Below are 13618 nucleotides of genomic sequence, written 5' to 3'. Positions count from 1 at the left end.
TATATTAATTGCTCCAGAGTGTGGATATTTCATACAGTGTTGTGTAAACGAAATATAATAAAATTTTCTTTGTATCCAATTCAGTGCAATAATACTTTTCATTTAGTCCATTTTAATGTGTGGGATGTTTACGATTTCATAATTTAAGTCTATATCTGTCAACAGTAAGTAGACTTACATATTTTTCATCGTCTCATAAATTTTATTTATTGAATGGTAATATTTTAACTAAACTGCGCTGCCCTTGAAACAGAAGTCGTTAATTTACTTTTTTAATTTCAGGAGACGATGTCTCCACAGACTATCCAAAAACAGTAGTATTTGGAAACAGTTAATAATACATTGTACGATGTCAAGTACAGAGCAAAATTTATTGAACTCAATGCAACAATTGTCTGTGCAACCAAGTAACAGTGCTCCTCCCGAGAAACCAACACAAGTTGTAACTCCAGCTATCAACAGAAACCAGCCATCCGCATCTAAAATTGCATCGGTCAAATCAAGTACAGTATCTCCAACTATTGATCGTCTTTTGAGCTTGGGTACAACACCTCCTCCTCCTCCCGTTATAACCAGGCCTGCAGACATGGACCCCCACACTATGGAGCAACTTCCAGCTGTTAAAGAAATGTTAGCAGCTCAAGAGGAAGAAGCTCAAAGTTTAAGAGATATTAATAGAGAAATGCGTACCCGATTGGAGGAATGTGAAACAAAGATTAAGAAATTAACTGAACTCAACGAAGAATATGCGGAGAAAGAGAAAGGCCTATCACAACGTGTAGCAGAGAAAGTACGAAATAATAAACAAATGAGCATTGTCATGGAAGAGTATGAGCGTACAATTTCATCTCTCATAGGTGAAAAAGATACAGAAACCAAAAGATGGGCAGAGGAAAGAGCAACATTACTTAGAGAGCGAGATGAGGCAGCTGCTCATTTAGCTTCAATGGAGCATGCTTTTAATGATGTTCACACTAAATATGAACGATGTAAGGTTATAATCCAAGATTACAAAACAAATGAAGTTGCATTGAAAAGAACTGTAGAGGAGAACAATGATGCAATACAGAAATTAGAGGCTCGATATGAAGCATTAAGACAGCATGCAATGCAGCAATTGAACAAAGCCAATGCTGAGCTTGACTCAGTAAAGAAGTACCACCAGGCAGAGATCCTTAAATTGAATGCTATGCTCAAAAAGAGTGAAGTTCACGCTTCTTCATTGCAGGAATCTCTAGCCCAGAAAATCAAAGATAACGAGGAACTTACTGCAATTTGTGATGAGTTAATTAACAAGGTTGGTTAACTAATCATTATACTGAGTAATTACATTTTCATTTATCTTACATGCATTTGTAATTGCATGCTAAATATTAGACTAACATTTATTTCATGTAACTAATATTATGAAAGCAAGTTAACAATGCTTATTTACTTACATAGAGGTTGTTAGTGTCGAATTTGTTTCATGCTCTATTATATATTTATTTATCACATATTGTGCAATAACTCATGTTGATGACTTTATTGTACAATTGTGTTATTTAATAGTATTTTAGGTTTTTTAAAATGACACATTTGTTAACTTCATATTGTTGATTTACCATTGGTGCTTAACTTAAAGTAAATTATCCAAAATAAGTATTACATGCCATTGGTTACATTAATATATATGATTCCTTAAAAAAGTTTTGGTAATTGTTTTAATCCATTTATTTTCTAATTCAAATGTTGTGTTAATTAACATACATAAATATTGTCCAGTAAAATAGTGTATTTTTAAACAACATATGCTTAAGTATATCAGTTTTGTGCATAAGACTGTCCAACTGCACCTATGCTAGAAAATAAATATTATTTGTAGAGTACACATTTTGATAAGAGCTCCTAAATACTAGCTGCCATAATAATTATGTTTTGAAATTTTTGATTGTGTAAAAATAATAGGATAGTATATGTATTTGTTTACATTAATTTTGTGTTTTGTGAATATTTTGTGACTCTAAACGCTATTAGATTTAGTTGAGAGTGAGGCAGTACATAATATTTGGTGGAATTAGACATGACTTTTATGCCAAAACAATTTTGAAATATTAATGAAAATTGGGAATTACTTTTCTTCTGTACGATATCAACTAAAGATCCTTAGTTCTCTTGTTTATAGTTTATTATAATTTGTTTATTTCCATCTTTATATATATTCCAGCTTCATAAATATTTACTGAACGATTTAATACAGTTTGAAAATTGAGGTATGAGGTAGCATAAAAAAATTTAGTGTTCTATAAATTTTTTTAAGCAAAAAATGACAATATTTTATAAAATCAACATTAAAATAATTTAAAACCTAAACAATATCAGGTCTGTAAAATGTTGTTTACATTCTTCTAGTCTACACAATAGCTAAGCCATTTCAATCTGTTTCTTAAATGAATAAATACTTCAAATTGTTTTCAAAAAACATGATTGCAATTGCTAATTTATAAGCTTTTTTATTTATCAACTGAAAATGTTGCTTTTCTGTTCTTTTTTAAAATTGAATACATATATACCAAAAACTATGATACATAGTTGACAATATCTGATTTATAATAAAATTAATTAATAATATAATTTATTGACAAAAAGTAAAAGTGAGCATCTAGTGTATGTGTGCCTTTACAGAGATTAACCTTCACCATCCATTTAGTCCATTATGTAATGATTAAATAATTAAATGCGTACTTTTCACTATAGATATATAACCTATAGATGGATTGTTCCATACAATTTTGACTTCTAAACGAGAGTCGATTTTCGAAATGTCATTTTGTATTTCAAATGACAATGAAATTTTTTAGCTTCACTTTTGTGCTCCAGGTTAGATATCTATAGATTATGTATCTGTTGAACGAAACTTGTGACTGACAGATGACATAATACGACAACTGACAGATGACATTAGCACATTTTTAAAGTAACGCAATCGCAACTTTTTTTTCCTTCTTATTGCAACCATTGTAAAACGTGATTGAAAATTATACATCTTACACATTATAGAAGCATTTTATTCAAAAAGTTCAAGAACCACATTGCAACCCCAACATTTGGTCCCAACTCGAGCCGAATATCAGCAAATTGCAAGATATGACATCATCAAGTACTTTGATTACGAAGTTTTTTTGTGAAAATCAAGATGTCGTCTGCGACGCAAATCGTAGCTATATTGGAAGACACGGCGTGTTTGATAAAAAAAACACAATCTAACATCAAGAAATGTCCAAAGTCACGATTAACGCCTGGATATATTGGTTCCCGATTAAAATTAACAAGTGATTACTGGGAAACATTCAAGAACGCACATCACGAACTTGTTAAAATTACGACAAAAGAACAAAAGGAAACATTGCCGTATTTTACTAATGACGAGTACTTTGTTGTTGAAGATTTATTCATATCTATAGACAGCGAATTAAAAGATTTATTAAATAAGTTGTCAAGTGAAGCTAGCGAAAAAACAAACATGGCGTTACACGCACGCAATGACTTTGCACAATTACCAAAAATAAAATTACCAACTTTCAACGGAGACTATCAGTCCTGGCCTTCATTCCATGATATATATGTATCATTGGTGCACAACAATGAAGCATTGAGTGATGTTGAAAAGTTGCATTACTTGAAGTCAAGTGTCACCGCTGAAGCTGAATCACTATTAACACACATACAAATTACCAATGATAACTATGGTCATGCATGGAAAATGCTGAAGAATAGATATGGAAATAAAAAAATTATATTAAATTCAATCATGAAGAAACTTTTTAACCAAAAAAGAATAATGTCTCCTACCGCTTGTCAATTGAAATCCATATTAGACACTACACTAGAATGTTTGAATAATTTGGAGAATATGCAAATATCAACATCTTCTTGGGATCCAGTTATAATTTATTTGGTTATACAAAAATTAGACCCGGACACACACAAAGGTTGGGAAGAATATTCATACAAGGAGGATTCATCATTATTACCATCATGGATGGATTTACAAAAGTTTTTAAATTCAAGATTCAGAACATTAGAACTTACAAATTCTGTAAAAGACATGAAACCCATCAAACAGAGAGTATATCATGTTTCCGCACCCAGTACAACAAACAAAACATGCATAATGTGTTATGAAAATCACACCTTGTGTCATTGCAAGAAATTTACAAGTATGAGTCAAAGTGAAAGAAGCCAATATGTATTATCAAAGAAGTTATGTTACAATTGTCTTATACCAGGACATTCTGCATCAAGATGTACATTACCCGTCTCATGTAGAATCTGCAAACGTCGACATCATTCTCTTCTACACAACAACAAGGAACAGGAGACTGCGGCTTCAACAAGCTACTCACCACAACCGCAGGCTTCACAACACAAACTAGAGGATGAACAACCGGTACAAGTAGACACTACTATTGCATCCCATCTCACAACTACTCAAGGAACTGCGCTTCTGGCCACTGCATTGGTAGAAGCAAAAGGGCTTGGTCAAATCATACCGCTGCGAGTACTCATTGATCAAGGCTCTCAAGCAACATTTATTACTGAAAAAGCAACTCAATTATTGAAACTACAAAGAACACATATGAAGGGAAGCGTCATTGGTGTGGGATCATCAAGAACAGAAATTAAACATGTGGTGCAGTTATTAATAAAATCACGCTGGGATAACAACTTTAGTTTACCGATACAAGCCTATGTGATGCCTAAGCAACTGACCACAATGATACCTGCAAAAACAATCAACACTCAACCGTGGCCACATCTCAAGGGCCTCAACCTGGCTGATCCTAACTATTTCATGCCAGGGTCAATTGACCTGTTACTCGGGGTCAAAGAATATGCACAAATACTACAACAAGAATTCATCAAGGGTCCAACAGGCACACCATGTGCACAGAAAACAAGCCTTGGTTGGATACTTTTTGGAGAGATTCAAACAAATCCACAAGATACTTACCTCGTAATGCATCATCATGTTGACATTGAAGATATTCTGAAAACAATGTGGGAAGTAGAAGTGGACATCAAAAGATCATTAACTAAAGAAGAAGAACTCTGTGAACAAATATATCAACAAACTACAAAAAGAAATAAAGAAGGAAGATATATAGTGTACTTACCTTTTAAAAATAACAAACCTATATCTGCAGAAGGAAACACTAAAGATATTGCCATAAGAAGATTCCTGCAATTAGAAAAGAAGTTTCATAAATTACCAGAATTAAAAACAGATTACACAAATGTTATAAATGAATATATTACAAAAGGATACTTGGAAAAAGTTTCTGAAACAGAAAAGAATATAAAGAATTCAGTGTACTTACCTCACCATGCAGTAGTCCGTAGTGACAAAGAGACTACTCGCACACGAGTCGTATTCGACGGTTCCTGTAAGGGCACAAACAGTATATCATTAAATGACGATCTGCTTATAGGTCCTCAGTTACAAGAAGACTTAAGATATCTTCTAATAAGATGGCGTACCAAGCAAGTTTGTTTTATGGCTGATATTCAAAAAATGTACTTACAAATATTAGTCACCAAAGAGCATACAGATTACCAACGCATTGTTTGGAGATCAGATGAAGCCGAAGACCTGCAAGAATATCGCCTTCTTAGAGTAACGTTCGGAACAGCCTCTGCACCATATCTGGCTGTCAAAACTTTACAACAAGTTGCTCATGATGAAGGAAAACATAATCCACTTGCTTCACAAACAATTATAGAAGATTTCTACATGGATGATCTTCTCTCAGGTGCTGATACACCAGAAGAAGCAATAACTTTAGCTCATGAAATAACAACTATTCTAGAAAAGGGAGGCTTCCAACTAAGAAAATGGTCATCCAACAACATTCAATTCTTACAGTCCATTGAAGAAAACAAAAGATCTGCAAATGTTAAAATTGATATGAATTTAGACGGCACAATAAAAGCATTAGGTATAACATGGAATCTAAACACAGACAGCTTTGAATATTCACTAAGCCTATCACAAATCGGAAAGTCTATTACAAAACGAAGCATCTTATCAGACATACAAAAACTTTTCGATCCGCTTGGCTGGATTGCACCAAGTATTGTTTTGGCAAAAATGTTAATGCAAAAACTATGGCTACAGAAACTAACATGGGATGAAACAGTCAGTGAAGAACTAGAACAAGAATGGCGACAATTAAGATTTGATTTTGACACAGTCCAAAATATTAAAGTGAAAAGATGGATTGGAACAACCACTACTAACAAAGATAAAATACAACTACACGGATTCAGCGATGCTTCAACACATGCATATGCTGCAGTAGTTTACATTAGAACTGAAACAAATGGCAGAATAGAAACAAACTTAATTGCTGCAAGGACACGAGTAGCACCACTCAAAACAATTTCCTTACCTCGCTTAGAACTTTGTGGAGCCTTGCTACTGTCCAAACTTATGAAGCAAATTGGTGAAGCACTAAGAATACCTACCTCACAGATGTATGCATGGTCAGACTCGTCAATTGTCATTTCTTGGCTTTCTGGAGATCCCAACCGCTGGAAACCTTTTGTAGCAAATCGTGTAATAGAAATCATAGAGAATATCAACCACAACCACTGGAACCATGTACAATCACAAGACAATCCCGCAGATCCAGCTTCTCAAGGAATGCTGCTGTCAGCTTTGAAGACATGCGATTTGTGGTGGAATGGTCCAAATTGGTTATCTGAAAAAGATATTAAAATTATTAAACAAGATATAGAACCAACACAATTAGAAATGAAAAATAAATTAATGGATAAAAACAAACCTGAAATTACTTACCTGATTACCGATGAACCTGTAAAAGAAGAAACAACATTAATATCACAATTAGAAAATTTTGATAACTTAAGTGAATTACTCAATACAATTGTATATTGCAAAAGATTTTTAAATTTTAAAAAACATATTAAAGCAAGCGCAAAAGAAATCACAGTAAAAGAGGTAGAAGAAGCATTAAAATTTTGTATTAGAAAAGCACAAGAAGAAGAATTTCACGCAGATATTAGTAAGCTAAAGAATAAAAAGCAAGTAAGCAAGAAAAGTAAATTAAAGTCACTTAGCCCTTTCTTAGACGAAGAAAATATTCTCAGGGTGGGCGGTCGTCTCAGACACGCAGACCTAGATCAAAACAGAAAGCATCCTATAGTTATTGGAAACACAAACTTTCTTGTTCAATATTTAATAGCAGATGCACATGCCAAAACGCTGCATGGCGGCGCACAATTAATGTTGTGCTATTTACGTTCAAAATACTGGATATTAAGAGTAAAATCACAAGTTAAACAACACGTACACCGTTGTCTAATATGTGCAAAAATAAAAGCAACATCAAGAACGCAATTAATGGGAGACTTACCTAAGCAAAGAGTGCTGCCATCCAGACCTTTTCTGAACACAGGAGTCGATTTTGCCGGTCCTTTTCAAACGTTGATGTGCAAGGGTCGAGGAAACAGAACGACGAAAACATACATAGCAATTTTCATATGCACAGCTACCAAAGCTATCCACATCGAATTAGTGGGCGATCTCACTTCCGAAGCCTTCATAGGTGCTTTTCGACGTTTCGTCTCACGAAGAGGCAAATGCAGTCATTTATGGAGCGACCAAGGAAGAAACTTCGTTGGTGCAGATAAGCAACTGGCCGATGCCTGGAACGAGGCTAAACTACAATTTTCTGGTCATATCGCACAACAACTAGCCACAGAAGGCACTCTATGGCATTTTATTCCTGCTCACAGCCCTCACTTTGGCGGATTGTGGGAGGCTGGTGTCAAGTCTATAAAATATCATTTAAAAAGAATAATTTCAACTCACCTTACGTACGAAGAAATGACAACAGTTTTATGCCAAGTAGAAGCTTGCTTAAATTCACGCCCATTATGTCCAATAGATGACAATGATCCAGATAACCTCACTCCTCTTACCCCTGGTCATTTTTTAATAGGTGAAGCTCCAATCGTCGTGCCTTCACCAGACCTCAAGGACGTCAAAATTTCACCCTTAGCTCGTTGGCAACACACACAGAAGTTAGTACAAGATATTTGGCGGCGCTGGCAAAATGAATATCTGTCAAGACTACAACAACGCCCCAAATGGCTGAAGCTAGAGAAAGAATTCAAGATTGGAGACATTGTACTAATCAAAGATTTCACTCTACCGCCAGGAAAGTGGTCTCTTGGTAGAATTACAGCCAAACATCCAGGAGGAGACGGAATAACCAGAGTCTACAGTGTTTGGAGTAGCAGCGGATCTCATGGTTCGACCGTCAAGAGACCAGCAGTCAATTTATGCCCATTGCCTATCAATTATTAGTTTATTTTTTCTTTAACATCTTTAATTGTATTAACGTTCTTTCATTTTATTAGTTGATTGCATATTTTGTTTTGTATAACTTAGACAGCTAGAAAAGGACCATCTGTCCTTTTGGTGGGCGGTATGTTGAACGAAACTTGTGACTGACAGATGACATAATACGACAACTGACAGATGACATTAGCACATTTTTAAAGTAACGCAATCGCAACTTTTTTTTCCTTCTTATTGCAACCATTGTAAAACGTGATTGAAAATTATACATCTTACACATTATAGAAGCATTTTATTCAAAAAGTTCAAGAACCACATTGCAACCCCAACAGTATCTATATTTTTCACATTTACAAATGTAATGTTTACTAGTTGATAAATATAGATGTAACATTTAGTGTCCAGTGTGTAACATCACCAGTAAAATAATACCCATAAAACGAAAAAAAAAAGATCTCATAAAAAATACCCTAAATTTGTATAACTGGATTGTTCTGCTGAATACAGCATTAAATCTGCAATGTATTGCACTGTGATTATATTTTTGTATTGAACAAATTGGTTATTCATCTGTATCATTTTGTATTTTTTTAAACAATTCACTCCGTTTGATTCATTTATCACACAAAATTATTTATACAATTTATTTAACATTCCACATATTCATTATTTTTATAGTTTTTTTATATCATTAAATTCTCTGTCATTCGAAATACTTCACATTCATCTATTGAAAAAAATAGCTTATTAGTTTAAAATGTTATTAATATATGTTTTTAAACAACCCGATAATTAGTAAATCTTTTGTATTGTGTTATTCGAACTTTCATTACTTTAAGTGTAATTTTGTATCATATTCATGTTTTTTTTAATAATTTCGATATTTTGTACGTAAATGTTTATTCATGTGAATAGAATGAGGAAATAAATTGATCAATATTTTGTATCTATATTTATTACTTCCCTTTTATATGCATGAATTAGTTATCTCATTTGTTGTTCCTCAATATGGTATATAGTATGTAGAAATATTACCATAACACTCTCAGTGACACTATGATTTTTACTTATTGAAGTGATTTCGGTAGCACTGAATGTGTTAAAATTCTTAGGCCACGTAACTTTTTTTTGGATTCTTAGGCAAAGGAAAAGTAATTATGAAATCAAATTATTGATAATAAAGAAGGTAATATTTATGGGAACTATAATATGAATTTTCCCGTCAATTTAGATTAACCCTTATAAGTTATTATTATTAAATCCAATCCACAATTTTTGAATATACATTATATGGTAAGTTAAAACTCTCATCGAATTACGAATACCAACTTACGATCTTTTTTATTACGTTGTTCGTAATAAAGTCTCTATTATAAATTGATACTATATTTTTTCTGTCAAAAAAAAAAGTAAATTAAAAAATCAATCCTGTATGTAATTAAATGCTAACTATTTAATTTTATAGTAAGGATGGCAACGACCTCGAAGGATATTCTTAGATCGTAAGGAAAATCCAGACGCAGCCCAGGAAATGAAACGCATCCTAGTATTTATATAAATCAACTACCGAGTAAAGTTTATTTTAAACTTGTATGGGTTATACCTAAGTATAGTAGCTGGCTACTTTACTATAAATTAGCTTTAATACGTATTTACAATTCTTGATTATTAAATTGAAATAATTATCTAGTACTTGATAAGATACAGTTAATCTTTTATTTTAATAGATAACGCAACTTGTTAATTTTGATATGCTGATAATAGAAATCAACAGAAGTGGACTGCAAATTCCTTGACCTTCTGATCAGACTCATCATTTCTCTCCTTTTTGACTAATAACCCTAAATTAATGTTTCCTTTTGCCATCATCGCTATAAGGTACTATTCAGACTGCACTAGCGGGTGCGGTGGCGGGCGCGGGCGCTCGGGTCTTGGCGTCTGCGTATTCACAGTGGCGATCGAGCTAGGAGTGTCATTGCACATGTGATAGGTCGTTCTCAAACTTTGCTACATGATGAAGACATGGATGAAGATGTGTTTTTATTAATGGAAAATTCATACTTGAAATGGAAATTTCAATATATGAAGTTTGGCACACACGATTTAAATAAAGGAAGAGAAAAGTTTGGAGAATTTTATGTATTATACGCTGATTTACGGACGTATCCCGATAAATTCTTTGAATACACGAGACGACGCTTCGGCGGGTAAATCAAAATGGTTTAGAACCACTCGCGTAGTCGCCTAACAGACGCTATATCACTGTGAACGATACGGGCGGACTGAGCCATTAGAAACTCCCGCGCCACGCGCGCCCGCGCCCGCCTCATGAAGACGCGCAGCTCGCGGGAGCACTGTGAACGCAAATGGCGTCTGCATACATTTTGATTTACACGCGCCCGCGCTAGCACCCGCGCCCGCCGACACTCTGAAAGAGCACTAAGAACTAGTGACTATACTGAGAAATGGTTTACGAAAATATCAGAATGGATGTTTTGCAGTTATAAAATAAAAAGTTAGTCATTGTAGTAATATTTATTTTTCAAGTTAAAGAAAACTAAATTTTAAAATCGTACTCTTAGTTATTAGGTCATATTCGTTAAGATGTATAGCGGGAATTGGTTTCTAGGCCGAGAAGTAAATTCTGTTTGTGTAATTCAATGACTCACTACAACATTTATGTCTTTATATAGGTATCAATGTAATAAGCGAACAACCTTGTTACGGAAACTTTTAAATAAATAAAACAGTATTTAATTAACTGGATTTATTTACACTTTTTTTATACATATATGTAACTTTCTTTATGTGTTATAACGTTTTCTTTAATATTTTATACGTATCCTTGCTAATGAGATAACTTAATGCTGATACAAGTGTAGAAGCGGCTGTGACTCCGCAGAGTACTTGTAACGCGGGATGATGCACGTAATCAAACACGGGCGAAGCAAGTGTGGTACCAATCAATGAAACAGACGGATTCGAACAGATTAACACATCGTAGTTGCACCTTTAAAATGAACCGAGGATGATAAAGTTTTGTTGTCACATTGCGTGAGGGAATATAAGTCTTTTGTAAAATGAGAGAGACTGTAATGAACGAATATCGACGAGCTTTATAACTATGTCATATACGATGTAGTCAACGGTTTTACTCAGGCCTGTGACCCTGAGGAGTAAGCAGGGTTTACGGATTTCCATTTAGCACGGCCCTGGCACAACTCTCGCTTCTTTCACATCTAAATATTAAAGAAACTAGTCAGTTACAAGTCTTATGAACTGTGTTATACATATTTACAAGGGCATCACCAGCCGATGATCTAGGATGAGCAAGTAGGAAAAAAATATCTTAATTTATTCCAAAGGTTTAGCTAGAGAATGGAAAAAAACTAACAAGAACTTATTAAGTTATCTATGTGGAACTATAGCAATTGTAAAGATCATAGTACATCGATGTAGTTTATATGACTGTTTTATAGATATTTTTTGACGGCCATGCGTATTCATTTAAATCACGGCATCTGACTCATAGCTCTTAGATTTGTATTCAAATCATCGTGACCTAATCGTTGATTAACATTTGGGTTGTTTACCAATAATAGCTGTATTGCTGTATTGCTGTATTCACTTTACTGATGAACGTGGGTGCCAGTTGTGCAGTGGCGTGCGTCACATCGAAATATCTGCTCAAGGTTCTCTGAAACAATAGTTTGGGTAATTAGTGTTAATAATATAATAAATATTAACATATATTTGTTTATAAGGAAAATAATTGAACTCATGATTATCCTATATCATGGAGCGTCCTTGGCTCAGGGGTTGAGCACTTGTAATTTATAGGTCCTGGGTTCGAATCTTACCATGTTACCAATGTATTTTTCGATTTACATATGTACATTTATCTAGCATTCTTACGTGAAGGAAAACATCGTGCAACCTGCACATATCTGTGAAGAAATACGAAGATATGTGTGAAGTCATCAATCCGTACTGGACCCGCGTGGTCGACTATGATCTAGACACCCCTAACTAAGGGTAGGCTCCGAGCCTATCAGCAGGAGACATATAGTGAGATGATGATGATAATCATACAATGCAATGCTTTTAAAAAAAAATACAAGTAGATTTACAACTAAGGGTTTCTTGGAACTTTTGAAAAATATAAGATTAAAAATACGACCAATTACAAAATTTCGCCCTAAAATGATATCATGGGTTTGTGATTTGTTCATGCGAATATTCAAGAAATAATAAGAATTAGATGTTTTATAAAATAATATAGCTTTCGTAAAAATTCTACCAACACGGCTATAATGATTAAATTTATCAAATTGCAATCTTGTTTAATTTACGGCGCAATATAAGCCTTTCAGAGTATTATGTAAAGGACGTCGAACGGGTTATTGGCAATATTTTGTCGTATTTAAAGTTTAACGATTTCGTAATCAGCAAGCAAACAGAGAATTTCGAAATGTATTACTTCGACTGGCATTAATTTGGCTTATCGTTGTGTGGCGGTGTGGTGTGGCGTTCAATTTTTTGTTAGGTCAAAGATAAAGTTTCCTACATAATGCAATTGTTAACTATCTATAAGATTGATAAAAAAAAACAAAGCAAGAAGAAAACAGATACTTAGTAGCTGAGAATTTTACTTCAACAGCTGTTAAAACGTTTCGTTGTTTAACATAAAACTATTAATGGCCATAACTATTTTCGGAAAAAAGATTCATGTCAACATTAAAATGTTAAAATATAGTCTATGGTTGGGGCTTCCTTCCGCGTCCGCATCGGGCTTACTATAAACACAAATCAATCAACAGTGTTATGTAACATTTTTACAGTTTTCGTATAAAATCTATCGACGACATATTTGCTTGATTGCTATTTTCGTCTAGTAGATTTATAATGTAGGTCAATTGAGCAAGAAACTGTTTACCAAGAAACTGTATTGTTTTTTTCGTTGTTATTAAATTTGTATAAAATTAATGACAAGCGAACAATTTTGCCATTTCAACCAATAATTAAAAGTTTCATATCAAAAGGCATTTTCACTAATTCAGATAAATCTTTTGACTGCCTTTTAAAGCTATTGAAGGAAGACGTTACAGGATACTAAAATAGCATGCGTACAATAATGTACGAGACACATACGCAGACCATGTGCAGGCGTGACCTCATATTGTGCCAACTTCGAACAATGACATGCGTTAAAACAATGACCTTGTATTAATTGGAATAAAGTTTCAATAC

General features: G+C 33.8%; 1 protein-coding gene across 2 annotated transcripts; it reads left to right on the top strand.

Moving 5' to 3' along the window:
• Positions 1–9929, top strand: LOC123723217 (transforming acidic coiled-coil-containing protein 3-like). 2 transcript variants are annotated; one of them, XM_045685788.1, is made up of 3 exons: positions 1–164; positions 283–1297; positions 9834–9929. In XM_045685788.1, exons 2-3 carry the CDS (start codon positions 350–352, stop codon positions 9834–9836), a joined length of 951 nt encoding a protein of 316 aa, XP_045541744.1. In that variant the 5' UTR covers positions 1–164; positions 283–349; the 3' UTR covers positions 9837–9929. The 2 variants fall into 2 exon arrangements, with proteins under 2 accessions (XP_045541744.1, XP_045541743.1); XM_045685787.1 differs by lacking the exon at positions 9834–9929 and having other exon boundaries at positions 283–1438.
• Positions 9930–13618: the final 3689 nt, after the last annotated feature.

The sequence above is a fragment of the Papilio machaon genome, chromosome W (genome assembly GCF_912999745.1).
Source record: "Papilio machaon chromosome W, ilPapMach1.1, whole genome shotgun sequence".
Taxonomy (NCBI): domain Eukaryota; kingdom Metazoa; phylum Arthropoda; class Insecta; order Lepidoptera; family Papilionidae; genus Papilio; species Papilio machaon.
The sequence above is the reverse complement of the archived record's forward strand: the minus strand, read 5'-3'. Positions and strand labels throughout refer to the sequence as shown.